Here is a 17,224-nt window from a genome sequence, read left to right as displayed (position 1 = left end):
CACACAGCCATTATGTTTTAACTACTTTGCATTACAGAAGATTGGTTTGGCCTTCTGATGTGTTGTTTCCATAGAAGCAGAGCTTAACCTTTTAAGTGAGGATTATAAAGCCACCTAATTCATTTAAAATTAGGCTTCAAGCATATCAGCACTTAATGCTCAAGTGTTATTGTGGGACTTGATATAGTCATTGATCTAACAGGCAGGCAGAGTCTGTTATTTTCCAACATCTGAAGAATCTTATTTTGGAGGCAATCTATATATTTTTCCATCAGCTCCACAAGGAAACACAACTTCTTGCACAAAATTACAAAAGTACTAATAAATACCTTTTAATTAACAGGCAGCTTTAACTCTTTTTCATACATACAGGAATCTGGTACATAAGCAAGAAATATGCATGTTCAATTAAAGTAATTTATTGTTTTCTTTCAGAACGGACATAAGGAGCTTCTCAGGAATTGATATCACAACACAATGTTATACACCATTTTCACAACTAGTCCTTTGTTGAATTTGTTTTAAAGAACATTGTAATTTAAAAATATCTAAATATTTACATATTAATAAAACATATGTACATAAGATTGAGACATTATCCATAGATATGGAATGATTTTTCTTAGCGAATAAAGCCTATAAAAGATTTCTGAATAAAGTTTGAACAGTAGTCACAGTAGGTAAACACAAAAACAATTTAAATTTACAAAACATTATTTCACTGTTGCAGTTTTGCAAAATGTAACTCCCATTTGTGGATTCATTGAAATTATTTTTGGGTTACAATAACCCCCACTCCTCCTGAAGTGCTGAAAATTCCAAGCCATAGTACAAATGATCACTACAGCTTCAGAAGGAAATAGTTTGGAAGGTTCATGGTATACATTTAACAGATTCCATGGTTCAAAAGCAACCATTTTCACCTTCACTAGCAACATATTCATTATATTTTAATGGAGTTGAAAGGTCACCAATTTATCTCTTAGATTCCATTGAGAACTATTTCCTTCTGAGAGACAGAAGACAAAATTTCAAAATATATGTCACAGAAAAACAAAAGCCCTTGTTTCTAGCTCTTCAATTAGACTGTCTGGTTAAAAAAAATCAATTTGAGAAAATAAGCTTATGCCTGAAATTTAAAAGGAAAACTAAAACATGTGTCAAAAACAGCTTCTCTGGATCATCTCATCCTATGAAAACCCCCCACAAATATTTAAGGTGTGACTGTAAAGTAGTAAGATTGATTCCATAAGCTATACAGGAAAAACCAGTCTCATTACTTTATAGTTACCCTTAGTACTCACATTAGTTCACTGGCTGATGATCAGAATGGAATAGTAATTTATCTATGAGTTTTCCTCTTATCTCACTTTAATTTTGCAGTGTGGCCTAGTAGAAAGCACAATGGAACAGGAATCAGGACACCTGGGTTCCAGCTGGGCTCTGCCGCTAATCATTTATGGGACCTGCCTCTCTGGCTTCAGTTCAATGACTCAGAAAAAGAAGGGCTCAGATTAGATGATATCTGCAGCTCTTCCCAGATTACCACTGGCAAGCTCCTTGAAGTCAGAGGCTGCCTCCTTTTTGCTTTTGTGTCTCCAGCACAATTTCTATCACATAGTAAGTGCTTAATAAATTTTTGTTGAATTGAACATTCTATGATTCTATGAAACAAATGTTGGTGAAATATATTATCAACATAACTACTGATGAAGTGCAGTGTCCACACCTTAAAAATTAAGGTTAATTTTCAGCTCTCCTGATTGGTCTAAGTGCCAGAAGTGGCACTTATTTCCAATTTTATTTTGCTTTATGTAATAGATGTGTTTCTGAGAAGTTATGTATAAATAAATAAGCTCACTTTTTGTGAGTCAAATCTGTTTAAAATGCATTAGCTTGTTATCTCAAGAAATCCTGCAATAAATACTTTTGTAAAGTGAATAACCATCTGCCAATTTATATTTTCCTATAAATCCAGATTTTAATATTTTGAGTTTGCTTAAATTGGCTGCATACCAATACTAAAAATCAAACAAAACACACTATTTCACTAAGTGTCTTCGTGGCTAAGGCGGAGTCCACATGATGTCCAAATATCTGATGAGTGCAACTCAGTTTAAAAACAAGTCCATGAAGAAATTGTTGTGTGTTGGTTTTTTGGAAGGCTAATTATAAAGATTGACTAAAATTTTCAATTTCTGATCAGCTACCTTTCTATCATGTAGACAGAGCCTAGACCTCACAAATACTAGCTATTGCTCAAAAGATTTCTCATTCCCAAGAACAGAGACATTATTAGCACTTAATCTGTTCCAAAGTCTCACTTTAGTTCCACTGATAACAGAGCTAGCTTGTTCTGATAGATAAGAGCTATCCAGTCCCCAAAAGAAAACTTTATCTTCTAAGCCAATGGAGGTCAAGTTTATTTTGGCTTTCAGCAGGGCGCTCTCAGCGTAGGAGAATTGCCAGTCTTCTTTATCTGTACTCTATATCTACATAACTTAAGCTAAAATAAATATGCAGCATTACACTGTGCACAATCACTTGGAGGAGATGAAGGGGGAAAAAAAGAGAGACACAGAGAGAGAGAGAACTGTTCTTATTACAATGTATACCAAACTAACTGGATAATATATGGGACTTTCAGAGTAACAAATCAATTCTAAAGATGATGAAGGACCTTGAAACAATTTGATGGCTTGATTGTCCATGTTAGAGAGAAAATATGTGAAAACAATTCAAAGTTGAAGGTAAAACTTTATAGAACATCCACATGGTGCAGTAACCTGAAATGTCTACACAGATCTTAGAGAAATCTCTAAACAGAGTTACATTTGCTAACGAAACACCACAGAAATGAAAGTCTAGGCAGTGAAATCTGGTTCTATGTCTTCCATCTTCTCTGTCCTGGTTTCAAAAATATTACCTAAAACACAGGCAAGAAATAAAAAAGTAACTTCTGTTACTTATGGTTATTTTCTACAATAGACACAAGGCATTCTTAGGAACACTTTATTGGTTAGGTCGTGTCAGAACCTGTCCACATTCTTCTTTGAGGAATAGTGTTGTTAACTGTGCTTTTAATTTTAGTAACAAAAGTTAGCAACTGGAAATAATGCTTTTTATAGGAAAGATCATGAGTGTGGATGGCAGTTATTAAAACAAGCCCAAATGGACTCTCACTGAAGCCTTCCTGAATCCCTACTCATCTCCTCTCTGTCCAGTCACAAATAATCTCTCCTTGTGGTGAAATAACATGGCATTTTGGACCTCTCTTGCTATACATTAACATCCTTTGTCTTTTCCTTATGCAAACGCTTCATCACCACCACTACGATCTAAGTTTCTTGAGGACATGGATTATGTCTTATTCTTGTATCCCCCCTGTACTAGGATAGTTGTCATATAGTGCTATGTATTCAATATATTTGTTGAATGAATGAATGATCCTACAAAGCCCCCTTTCCTCAGATATAGAAGCCATATCTTAAACATTAGAGATGGGCTGTTCCTTTTTACTTCATAAATTCTTTTCAGCTTCCAAATTACTTTTCACTACCCTGATAGCTCTGGTGGGCAGAAATATCTTACACATAGATGTGACTGAACCTGGGTCTACACAGGCAAAGAAAAGTAGAGAATTAGATAATTATGCAATGAACAGACCTCTTATCTAGTTAGTTCAACTTCCTGTACTTCTTTGTTAAGGAATTATTTTTACTGCAATTATACGGATAATCGTTTTAATATTTTGCCTCGGCTGTGGAGATACGGCTTGTTTTATATTTTTCTCTATCAGTCATCTCACCATATTTAATAATAATGACTCACATTTAGTTATTTGTTAACAGCTTGCATTTATATTGTGCTTTAGGCTGTGGAAAAAGTAATCTCCTAATAACAAACCAGTAAATTAGGTAGTGTAAATATTTTAGTCCTATTTGACAGATGACAAAACTGAGGCTCCAAGAAATTAAATATCTTGCCCACAATGACAGAGTTAGTTAAATGTCTGAGACGAAATTTAAATCTGGTTCCCTGACTCAAAATCTAGGGTTCTATCTGCCACGCCATGCTAACTGTTGGCTTGGATCGCCTGCTGTAGTTTTTATTCCCTTAAGAGCTCCTTCATTCCGTAGCTTCAGTAATCATCCCCATATTCATCCAAACTAAGAATAACTTTGTGTTGGAGTTTAACAATTTTTAATGAGTGATTAGTATAAAACTGTTTTTTGTTTTTCTGTATTTTCAGTTGCATGTGTTCTGATGTCTGGCAAAGGAAAAATAATCCTGTAAGTCTTTATTGAAAAAACTACCCTTTTTTATTGTAGAAAAATCGTTCTTATAATGCTTCAAATGTTTTCTTCCATGAGATGGCACAAAATTGGCAAGTGCTGCTTAATATACAGAGCTGTTTTATGTAATATATAAAGATAGGCGTGATTTGATCACTAGCTGATGGCCTGTACATTTTGCTTTTGCTCTGTTGAAATTCTAAGGAAAAGAATAATAAGTATATATTGTGATTAAGGCAGTCATAAGAACCCTTAACCTCCCTCTCAGTTTCTTTTTTTTTCTTTTTTGAGGGAAAAGAACCTACAAGGTGAAGATGGCATGTTTTACCTCTAAAGCTCAGAATATGTTTAATTTAGACCAGTCTGAAAACAAGACAACTAAGATGCTTACTAGACAACTTAGGACATTGCTGTTGTTCCAGAACTACTTTTCATCTTTCTTTTTGTCTATCATAGAGTCAGTCTTAGCATTAAGTCTCATCTAGAGTGAATAGAAACTCTCTTTTAAGATTATCTCAGGATGTGTGAAAGAAGGAACATGATTAAAAACTAGCATATTATTCTCGTTACTAATACATGAAAATGAATTGAGTAGTGACACTGGAATGAAACAACGGGTCTAACCCGCATTCAATTCAATGTACATTTATTAGGCACCTACTATTTTTATGAAAGGAACTCTACAAAGTTCTGGAGATACAAATACAATATTAAAAACAGTCCCCGCCCTCAAGGAACTCACAATCTCCTGGAGGCAGAGGGGAGAGCACTAACACACAAGTGGGGTTAGCATCAGAGAACACCTCATGCATATATGGCAACTTAGCTAAGTCGAACTTGAAGGAAGCTAGGGATTCTAGGAATTAGCCACCAGACATGGCATGCTTATGTCCTGGAGGTCAGTGATGAGAGACTGTATACAGAGAACAGCAAGGAGGTCCCCACGGCTAGGTGTCGAATACATGAAGAAGAATGTGAAATAAATCTGAAAAGGCAGCCAGTTTGTACAGGGCTTTCAGAGCCAGAGACCTTTATATTTTATCCTTGAGGAAAAATAGCCAGTGACAGGTCAGATCTTAGTCTAAGATAGTATTTTGGCATCTGGGGATGATGAATAGGGGAGAAGATAGATCAGAAACTGGAGAACCACTAGGAAGCTGTTGCATAGGACAGAAAAGAGGTGATAAAGGTCTTGTTAGGATGTGCCTCCATGAATAAAGAGAAGGGAAGAGAAGGGAAGAGATGGGAGAAATGTTACAGGGGCTGAACTGGAGACTTGACAAATGACTGGAATGGGGAGTGGGGGAGGGTAAGGAAGACAGAACAGTGAAAAATAACTCCTTAAATAGGAAGAATGCTGCTGTTCTCCACAAAAATATGGATGTTAGGAATGAAGGAAGTGCATTTAGGGGAAAAGATAATGAGTTCTCTTTTGTAAAACCTGAATTTGAAAGGCTTGTCTAGGTAGAGATACCCAACAGGTAACTGTTGATGTGGAGAGAGATAAGACCTAAATAGGCAGATATGGGAATTACCTGTATAGAAATGACAACTAAATCCATCAGAGTGGAAGGCATCACCAAGAAAAGAGGTACAAAAAAATAAGATGGCTGGCTCAGGACAAAGCCTGGGACATAACTAGCTGAAGTGACTAAAAAAGGATAGTTGGCCAAGTAGGAGAGCCAGAAGATTAATGCCATGGTGTTAATGCCATAGTAGTTAAAAGCTACAGAAAAAGCTGGAAAGCTGAGGACTGAGATGAAGCTATTGGACTTAGCAAATAGTAGATCTCTGTAAATTTTGTAAGGAGAAATTTCAGTTGAGTGGTGGGGTTGGAAGCCCAATTATGAGGAATTATAAGAAGTGAATAGGAGGTGAGGAAATCAGAGGCAATGAGTGTAAAAATTTGGCTGTGAAAAGAAAGAGATGTATGGGAGACAAGCTTCTGTGGGAGGAGGAAGGAGTAGGAAGGGACAACTCATCAATTGGGGAATATTTAGCTAGCTTGGCCTACTGTGATTCAGTCACCCCCCTTTGAGCTAAGCCTCTAAAATGGGGTCAAGTTGCAATTTTTGCTCCTTTCTGTAGAGATTCAGAAATTATAACAAAAAGCAGGTCTGGATTCTGGTAGAAGTAGGAGTAGGAGATGGACATGTAGTCTTCTTTCCAGAAGTAGAAATGAGCTAGTTGCCTTGTGCCAGAGGCAACTGCAGCCACACATGCTCTCACTCAGGAGGCCCAAGAAAAAAGTTCTTGGACTCTTAGAACTTAACTTCAGCTATGGAAAGCAGCAGTGTAACCCCTAAGTCCAAGATATTGAGACCTTGGGGAGAACTAGATGGATAAGGGGTAGAAATTCCTGAACCCTCCTCGACTGAGTGTTGATTTCCTGGAGAATGTCAAGTTCTTCATGAGTTAGCTTAAGTACAGTATTCAGCACAGTGCCTGGCATACAGTAGGCACTTAATAAATGTTAAATGACTGAGGGAGGTGACACAGATTTCTAGAGAGAGAGAATGGAGAGTTTCTTGGCAGCATAAATCTCATGTTTGTCTCTTTAGCAATTCCAGATTTGAATATTCTAGAACCCATTCTTCTACAGAGAGAAGGGGGAATAGCTAGACAACACCAGTCTTTAGAGAGAAAAGGACTGAGCATGTGGCCCTGAAGCTGGGGGAACAGCAAAGGGCTGAGTCACGGTATGGGTGAACACAGACCTGGACTGTGCCTTCTATTATTACAGGAAGATATTCAGCCAACGTTGGCTGATGAGAAGGGAATTAGCTTTTCAAAAAACCCAAATTTTTTTTTCTAGGGGAGTCCAAGCCCATAGGGTAGTACCATAAATCTGCATCCCTAGAGCAAACACATGATTCATCAGATGAGGAGTTCTGAACCTTTTCTGTGTCATAGGCCTTTTGGGAAGTCTGGTGAAGCTTATGGACGCTTTCTCAGAAGAATTTTTTTAAATGCATAAAAATACATAGGATTAAAAAGGAAACTAAACATATTGAAACACAGTTATCAAAATAAAACAAAACAACAATAAAAATCAAGTTCATGGGCCCCAGGTTAAGAATCTCTGTACTAGAATGAATGTTGATGGGTAGCTCTCTAGCAAACACAACTGTTTCCATTGTAAGGAGACTTCAAATCAGGTTGTACTATAAGTCTGGGAGACTAGGGCTCTGGGGAGAAAAAAGAGACTCAGAAAGAGGAAAAACTGTATTGTTCATGGGCTACTGTGAGTCCATCATGCCTTATCTGCATTTTTCACTGTTAACTTAAAACCTTTTATGGGAGCTGGGGGACCTTTTCACCTTCATCTATGGAAACCTACTCATGAAATATATTTCAGCCATTTTCTAAGGTTCCTAAAGAAAATTGGAAACAAATGAACCAAAGATGTAGATTTTTTTTAAGTGGATGGCTGCCTCCAAGAGCAGGCCTGTATAAGCCTGGAGGACTAAAGTAGTTGGGTACATATTCAACGGAGGCTATGACCTTAGCGTCTAGGGATTCTCCCCTCAAGTCACACTAGTAAGAAGACATGCAGCTTCCACGTGCCTCCTTCCCAAAGCAGCCATTGCTGGCTCTCAGGAGAGAGGCTGTGGGCATGCTTCCTCATCACCTATCCTTTGACTCAAACATACTCTTGGTTCTATTCCCAGTTAGAACTCTCTGAAAACAGGCCAAAAAGGGCCAGCCTTTAAATGGGCCCAACTTGTGGGGTCTGCACAAAAGGATTAACTGTTCTGATCAAAAATATTTCAAGCTAACTAAATCACCCCCAACTGATGAAGCCTGAAGAGGTGTCACAAGTCACACACCAATAGAAGTTGCCAAATTCTTTCAACAAGTTATCACTGGGCATGTCCTACATCCTTTAAATGGAGATGGAATTAAAGTTCTCCCTAAAGGGTCATCACACCCTGTAATTCATTGAGTTTATCAGGCCAACTACGTATCAACCTCTTCATTAGGATGCAGGAGATCTGAATATGTTTTTGGGCATCAAGGAAGGAGCAAATAATAATAATAACTGACATTTTACATAGCACTTTAAAGTTTATAAAGCACTTTATACACACTATCTCATTTTAACTCTGTAACAATGCAGTTGGGGTGGGTTCTATGAGTGTTAGTAATTCTAATTTTGCAGATAAGGAAATATGTTTAGGGCGATTAAGAGAATTCCTCATGGTCACACAGGTAATAAATGCCAGAGGCAGAATTTGAACCCATACCCTCTCCTGACTCCAAGTGCCGCACCAACTATATTTACTGTACCACAATGCCTATCTAAGCATATAAGTAAAGATTGTGAATAGATAAAGAGAGAGTAAAGATTAGAACCGTGTGTGTGTGTGTGACAGAGACAGAAAGAGAGAGAGAGAGAGAGAGAGAGAGACAGAGACAGAGAGAAGAGAGAGAGAGAGAGAGAGAGAGAGAGAGAGAGAGAGAGAGAGAGAAGGACAAACTTCCAGAGTAGATGGGAGGTGATGGGAACAAAGGCACGAGTAGAAGAGACGGCCTTTGCAATGGGAAGAACTACCTTTTCCTCAGAGACTGAAGCAATGAAAAAGATGAAGAAGGATGATGCCAAGGGGTTTTAGTTGTACAAATGGGGAACAGAGGCAATTCACAAAGGATGGACTAATTCAGTTGTGCTATTAAAGAAACTACCATCCATGTCATATCAATTGGCACATTAAATTTACTGATCAAAAAGTAATATTTATTGAACATCTACCATGTGTCTAGCAACAATTTATTCTTTAGAACCATTTTATGGCTATTGTATAGATATGGACTAATCACAGATACAATGGAAGTCATCTTTCCAAAAAGAGATGATTTTAGGTTTAAAAAATATCAAGGTTTTGGGGGTGAAAGCAAAAGCCCATTTCTGGCCTGTAGAATATCAAATTTGTTCTTTTGTGGCTTTATAAGTATCCATCAGAGTAAGACAAAAAACTGTCAGATTTTCATGCTTTTTTATAGCTAATGTGAAAAAACTCCCTGGACACAGGACATTCAGAATCTCTGATAACAAGGGGGCTTTTATAAAATCAGTAGGCTCAAGCACCTACATTGCTAATATTAAAAACATTTTCCATTCAAATATTTTTGCACTACATTTTCCAGCAGGTGATCAAAATGTAAATGTATTTTACCTGTTGGTGGTATAGAAATGCTGTCCAGTTTTTCATCACAGTCAGCTACCTCTGCTGGTTACAAACATAAAACACAAATCTCATTAGTTTCAAGGAACACATTCATTTTACTGAATACAGTAATGCAATTAGAAAGCCGCAATACACATAATAGTTTTCACCTTCTTTCTTTAGTTGGGTTTGCTCCAATACAATAGGTTATGTTAGGATTGAAACAAAGTAATTTTCTGACAATAAATTACAAAAGAGATTTTAATTTAGTGAATAAATGCTAAACAACTTTTAAGAATCTGCTCAATACAAAAGTTATTTGATATTGTTTTCCTTTAAACAACAGTGTAAACAGGAACAGATACCCTGATTAAAAACAAACAGACCTGCTCCTATCAACGCAAACATCTACCCTACTCAAAGCATCATAAATTTCAAGGTATGAAGTCAATCCACCATTCTGCCATGCAGTGAGGCAGCTTGGAATACTGCATGAAGTCAAGAAGACTCGGATTCATATTCTGCATCTGACACACTGATTAGCTGTGTTAACATATGCAAGTCATTTGCTCTCTCTGATCCTGTATTTCCTCATCTGTAAAACTGGGTACCTGTTGAACCTACCTCACAGTGCTATCATGAAGTTCAAATGAGATGAAGTATTTAAAGTCTTCTACAAACTTTAAAGCACTATATGAATGTCAATTATTATTTGGTCCTTGAAGGTGATCTTCACGCTAACATTCTGAAGTAAAAACTAAGCCTTTATATACATACATACATACATACATATAAATACAGTATATGTACACCAAATGATACATATGTTTATGCATGCATAAGTGCATATATATGTAAGTATAATATATATATATATATAGGCACATTACACACACACACACACACACACACACACACACACACACACACACACACACACTGTCTCTCTCTCTTACCAAAATTTGTTACCTTATTTGGATATTTCGGTGGAGTGAATCTAGTACTCAGAAGTGTTCAAACTAATTCAAATTAGCCCATGTGGGTACAAGGCTCAAAATGTAATAAATAAAACCTAAATAGACCTTTGGTGGTCTAAGGAAGATGTGCCACAGATGGTTTACATGGAATCCCCAAAATTGGGACAGTTAAAATGTGTCAGTGGACAGGTTAGAGGGCTGAATTTCACTTGCCATCCTCAAGAAAAAATTCTGGCAAATAAAGCTTTACTTTATAAGAGGAATGACTGAACATTTTAATTTTTAGTGCAGTCTACCTGATAACAACATTCAGTTAATTTCTATATCCTTACCCTGGAATTCAACGTCCTCTACAATCTGGTTCCAACTTACCCTTTTAGTCTTTACCCTTCTGCCTTAGTGTATACTCATGCTAACTCTGCTAATGCACTCTAACATGGTATGCTAATAACTAGTGAAAGAATAAATTCTCATGAAAACCAAAATTATGCTAGACAGTGGATAACATTCTCCAATCTACTGACTGAGATCTTCTTCCTTTAAATTCCAATGCACAGGGGATTACTTCCTTAATTGCTCCAGAGAGAAGCTGTCATTTCTTTATTGAACCTCTTATGCCAGTTTACCCTCTCCTATGCAATAAAACATTTCTAACTCGTATCATAGTTATCTACGTACATGCAATATCTCTCGCTACCAGATTGTAAGTACTTTGTACATTTAGCATTTAGTGGTGTCCTCCACATATTGATGTTTAATACATGTTTGGCTGAATTATAAAGAAATTTAAAAATTTCAACTAATCTTCAAAGGATTCTTTCTACCTGCAGTTTGAAAATAAAAACTATTTCCCATCCCTGATTTACAGGTATCTCATCTTGCTTAGAGTTTCCAGGAAGCCTACAGTTCTAGAGAAACACTAAGGTACACAAAACAAAATTCCTAAGTTTGGAACTTTTTGCCATTCTGCTTTGAATAGTTCAAAAAAACTGCACATCAGCCATTTTGATAATTTCTGTCATATCTTCCATGCACCGATTCAAGTAATTCCTGCCTACAATCTCCTACTGAAGCCCCTTTCCTTCTGATTTACAAAGACTTCACTGCTCATGCAGGTGCATTTAAGAGGACTACCCCAGGAGGCCAGTCAAATGGCATCTGTAACAGATCACAGGATCATGAATTTGGAGCTATAAGAAACTTGGAGTTCATTGAGTCCATACAAATGAGGAGAGTAAGACACTGATTCCTTAAGTGACTTACCCAAGGTCACACAACTAATAAGTGTCTGAGACAGGGTTTGATCCCAGGTTTTCCTAAGTCCAGCACTCTATACACTGCACCATACAACCTTCAAGTAACAACTGGGTTGATGTAAAACCAAATTAATGTTACATCTTTACTGCCTTTAAACAACCTTGACTTAGACATTGGCGGGAAAAAGGATAATGGTTTTCTCTAGTTCAGTATCTTAATACTTTATCCACCACTTGATGTAGCTTTAACTTTACTGGACATTTGCCCCCTCACTGCACACTAACATATAGCGAGCAGCAGCTAGGGGGGCCCAGTGGGCAGAGCACTGAGTGTGCAGTCAGGAAGGTGTGAGTTCAAATTCAGCTCAGATATTTTGTAGCTGTGTGAGCACGGGTAAGTCTTCTATCCTCTGTCTGCCAGTTTCCTTATCTGTAAAATGGGGATGATAGTTAACAGCATCTACCTCTCACAGTTGTTGTGAAGATCAAATAAGATAATAATTATAAAGTGCTTAGCACAGTACCTAGCAATATGGTAAACTCTATATAAATGTTAGTTATTACTAAGGGATGGAATTATCCCAAAGAATGAAATAAGAATAAGAAGAAAAGGAGTAAAGATAGTAATGTGGGGTACTTAAGAAACATTAGTGGATGAGTGACTGAAAGATAAGGGAAGAGGAGCAAATGCTAAAACAAGTGTATTGAATGTGGAGTTAATTTTTCTCTGTAGACCAGAACCTTAAAATATTTTTGTGAGGCAGCAGTAAAAGCCCAAACATTTATCACATTTGTGACTTTATGTGTCAACTAAAACACAATAAACCTTAGAAATAGTTATTTACTTCCTGGAATATGCATATATGGAGCCTTTTCAGTTAGGCACAGAATTACAAAAATCAGTTTTTAGCGATCTTTTCCCTTTGTAATTCAGAATCACCAATCCTTCCAACAATAACCCTATGCAATTATGTGTTTTAGTAAGTATACTCTTAAGAATGGAGGGCATATAACAATGAAAAAAGAAAAAGAAAATTAAGATATGCTGGTTGCATGAATTGGGACCAAGTGTCATGGCTGAAGAACATGATTGTGTTATTTAAATTTAATTATAACATCTGTTTGTAACAACAATCTCATAGTCTTTCTTCCCTGGTGACAGTCAAGTTGTGAAATTTGGAAAAGATTGAACAAGGCCAATAAAAATTTAATAGCAGTGACAGCTTTACTCTCAGATCTAACACAAATAAAAAAATTGTGATCTCAGATCTGAGGTAATAATCTAATGAAAATGATAAAAAAAAAAATCCACACCAGGAAAGGAATCATTCCAGTTACAGAAAAAATATATTACACATGATGAGAGCCCCAAATGAATTTCTATTTGGATTAGGATAACAACCTTTCAAAGTCTGTGCAGGGGAAGGTTTTTTCCCCCTTCTTGAATCAGTGTGGGCTTTCTTAAGCAGTCTGTTGATTAGCTTGCCCAGTCAGAGTCTGTATCTAATTCCAGGAACTGAGCCAAACATGATAAATGAGGTTGAAGTTGTGGAGAATGGATGATATAGTGATTATATTATCATTCAAATTGAAAATACTCATGAGGGAAAGTAGAAGGAAAACAATACTTAGGGCCTAATCCTCCAGGTATCTGTTGGGGCTTTCTGAAAATATTCCTGACAAATTCAAAGGAAATAAAATGGCGTTTACAGGGGTGATGTTCCCATTTCAAGAGATATCACACTGGCTCCTTTTGAGGAGAATAAGGAACAAGAATGATGGGGGACAAAAACCTTACACCCTTTCTGTTAATAAGCCATTTCGGGGGGTTCTAATCATGGTGCTTTTCTGGTGAGCACACAGGCACCCAGTTCTGCTGCCCAGTTTCAAAAGTGCCATGGCTCTGACACAGCTGGACACAGGGCCTAGGATCAGGCACCAACCCTGGTAACAACTGGCCTATACCTTTATGTATTTTAGCTGCCTCTTCTCCTCTCCTTTCCTTTTTTAAAACAGTAGACACACAAATAGAACATTCCCCCTTTCAGTATGGCTGAGTGTGCAGATGGAGATCAAAAATATATAGGTAAATCAAACTATGTCAGGGATCAAAGGTTAAAAGCTCCCTGATTACAAATTAGCTGATGGTAGAGTCAGAACTTGGTGTCCTGAGCACACGACAGGTTTAATTCTCTGTATGGGGTGGGGGTGAGGGGCAGATAGCAGTGGGGAAGGGAGAGAATGGTTTTTCAATTTGAGGCCCATTCCATAGGGACAGGGATATATAATGGATGAAAGACTAATTGTTTGGGGTAGCAAGAGCATGCTTATTATTAATAAGATCACTGAGATACTAACAAAAGTGCTCCCTAGCTAATCCTCCTCTCCTAAGCTTTTTTTTTTCCTTTTGCTTAAGAGCATGGGAATGGGAATACTGATCTTTTTTGGAGAGGGTATATAGAAGCTAAAACATAGGACCTATATAATACTATACAGGGGGAATTTAATGGGGAACTCTACAGGAATTCCAAGAGATGATGCCAAATAATCTAAGACATCTCAAAAGTGTGCTAAATATTTAAAACAAAGTTTATTATTTCAACCATATCTCCCATTGACAGCAAGGCCGTTCCTGTCTCTAAAGAATATTCTACTCCAATATATCGCCTTACTTTATAACCTCTACCATCAAAGATTTGCCTTGAAACTAATATTCTTCAAACACTTTAGAGACTGCTAACAGCTTTCCACGGCTAGAGGCAGGTGCTTTTTAACACAATATACTCTCTTGTCCCTCTCTAGGTGGTCTCTGCAGCATTTAAGTTAAATTAGCAATAGCAGCATTCTGGATTGATATAGCACTTATCTCCTGAGGAGCTCCAATAGATCACATATTTTTCCATTTCCCTTATTCTGCTCCTGTGAAGGAGGCAGGTTGGGGCAGATATTAACCTTACACTGTATTGTAAAGGAAGAAAATGAGGCATAGGAGTTAATTGGCCATCTTAGGTCATATAGTTTTCATTTTTTTGTTTTGCTTTATTTTTGTGTAACTAGAACCAGAAGGCCTGATGGATCATTTCTGGTTTACAATGTTATATATGTCTGTTCCTTTTGTTAAACTTTACTTTTTTTCTCCTTTTGTGAATGAACCTAGGTATCTCTTCATGGTAACAATGTAAAATCTGAGTTTATTTTCTGAACTTACACATTTGAGATTCCTTTTTCCCCCAAGCAAAATGCAATTGCCTCTCACTAAGAAAAATAGTTTTTGGTCATTCACTAGGTTCTCATACAATTATAAAAAAAATGAAGAAAATGCTAATTTTCTAGTAGTTTGCTATACAAACACAGGGATTTCTGGGAAGAATTTAGTCAATCATAGTACCAACTTAGCTCTGATTATTACCTGTTATCACTGATAGATGCCATTTTTTCTTCTGAACCCAGCAAGTTATGCTGACTTATTACTGGAAATCTGCTTTGGGGCCTAAGAGCTGAAGGGACAAAATACCTAACAAAACGACAGTGCTGAACCAATTAAATTTACTTTCCTTGGCCCCAGAGGAATTAAGACTTCTGCTTGGTCTCAGGAGCAATGGGTAAAAATTACAAAGAAAAATGTCATTTTGCTAGATGGAAAAACTTGCAAACAATTACAACTATCCAAAAGTGAAATGGGTTGACTCAGTATGCAGCAGGTTTCTCCTTACAAGTCTTCAAGCAAAATCTGGATGACCATGTGTTAAGTATGTCATTAAGGAGATTCTATAAAGTATGAGTTGGGCTAGATCATTTCTGAGGTCTGGGCAGAGAACGGGAAATAAAGATTTCTCAAAAATTTAAAAGTATACCAATCACCTAATGCCTATTTTTAAAACATCCCATTTAAAACATTCCATTATAGTGGAATAAAACCTTAAAGGAGATTTCACATTAAAAATCCTCTGAGGTTTGTAGCATGGCCATTGCTGAAGTTTTTGTATTGATGAACCTCTTAGAAAAGTCCTCAGGAAAAGGACAGGTCACCTTTCCCTCTTCACATTTTTTTTTGGTTGGCATCTTATAAGATATCTCACTATCACACTGTAAGCATACTAAGTATACTTACTAAATGTTCAATATCCCTTCAAGAATAATTTTGGGGACAGCATGTGAACCAGAAAAAATTATGGTGTTTTGAGTTAAATCACTTCTTTTTTTTTTTCTACTTTAAGCAACTAATACATCCCTTCTAAGTCCATGCAGACCCAGAGAAAAAATGACAGGCAAATAGAAGTAAATAAGAATTTTAAAAGAGGCTAATTTTTACAAGTAAAGCTCATTAAACCACAAATAAGACTGATAGACAACACTGATCATAATATTAAAAGCAAATAGCTTAACATGATTTTTACTATCTCAAGAATTAAAAATTCATTGAAACAAGACTTTTATACATAAAACAAAGAGCACACTATGCTGATATATTTGTCTTAAAAGACCACTCAAATACACTTAGAAAATCATTCAACAAGCATTTATTAAGCCCCATTTTAGATCAGTATTGTACTAGGCACTGGAAAGACATAGACAGAAATGAAACCGTTCTTGACCTCAAGGAGATTGCACTGGACCAGAGTCAAATCCATAGCAAAGTTAAAGGTGAGGGAGCACTGGTAAAAGGCAAGGTCTGGGTTTCAGGCGCAGACCAGGATGAAGGGCTGAGTGGTGTGTCATATTCAAGGGCTGTGTGGTTGCACACCAGTTTTAAGCCCAGCCCAGCGCTGGCTGACCTCATCTTTCTGACTTGTCCAACCTCTATCAAATGGAGAGCTCCTTACGCTTCTACTGCATTCATTTGCCTCTATAGAACGTATGGGATATGGATCCTGACTGTTCAGTTGTATTACACACGTGATTTGCCTCATTTCTGGTTTTAGGTTGCTCCTCTTCTATATCTAATCATCATAGTGCAAGGAGCCTGGTAGATAGAGAAGTCATGAAGACCTAGGTCTGGGACCTACCTTTGACACAAGCTGGCTAGGTGACACTGGGGAAATCACTTACCTCTCAGGGTCCCAGGCAACTCTCTAAGACTAAAAGTTGCTCAGCACTTGCAGAATTGAAGTGGTTAGAGGGGCTTTTCCTCAGTAGGAGTTTCCTATGCTAATGAACTCATTCATGTCTGGACTCCCATCACCTCCCTCCCCCCCCCCACAGAACCCCCCATGTCTTAGTATTACATTTTTATGTTTAAAAAGCAATTAAGGGGCAGCTAGGTTGCACAATGGATAGAGCACTAGCCCTGAAGTCAGGAGAACCTGAGTTCAAATCCGGCCTTAGACCAAACACTTGACACTTACTAGCTATGTGATCCTGGGCAAGTCACTTAACCCCAATTGCCTTAAAAAAAAAAAACCTCATAAAAAGCAATTAAAAATAAGATCTCATGAAATAATTTTCTCTAAGATTCAGCTCAAGCTGCACCTTCCACGTGAAGTCTTTCCTAACCCCTGCCCCACTTTTTAATGTGTTTCTCTCAAAAA

At 37.2% G+C, this 17,224-nt stretch overlaps 1 protein-coding gene across 1 annotated transcript in view; it reads right to left on the bottom strand.

Moving 5' to 3' along the window:
• Positions 1–403: 403 nt before the first annotated feature.
• The window catches only part of BEND7 (BEN domain containing 7), a 138,983-nt gene continuing 122,162 nt past the window's right edge, over positions 404–17,224 (bottom strand). The window contains 2 exon segments of the mRNA XM_020999695.2: positions 404–2,926; positions 9,473–9,523. Coding sequence (XP_020855354.2) covers positions 2,865–2,926; positions 9,473–9,523 — 113 coding nt within the window. The 3' untranslated portion in view covers positions 404–2,864.

This window comes from Phascolarctos cinereus, unplaced genomic scaffold (assembly GCF_003287225.1).
Source record: "Phascolarctos cinereus isolate Bilbo 61053 unplaced genomic scaffold, phaCin_HiC Scaffold_1;HRSCAF=81, whole genome shotgun sequence".
In the NCBI taxonomy this organism is placed as follows: Eukaryota; Metazoa; Chordata; class Mammalia; order Diprotodontia; family Phascolarctidae; genus Phascolarctos; species Phascolarctos cinereus.
This window is presented reverse-complemented; position numbering and strand designations above follow the sequence as displayed.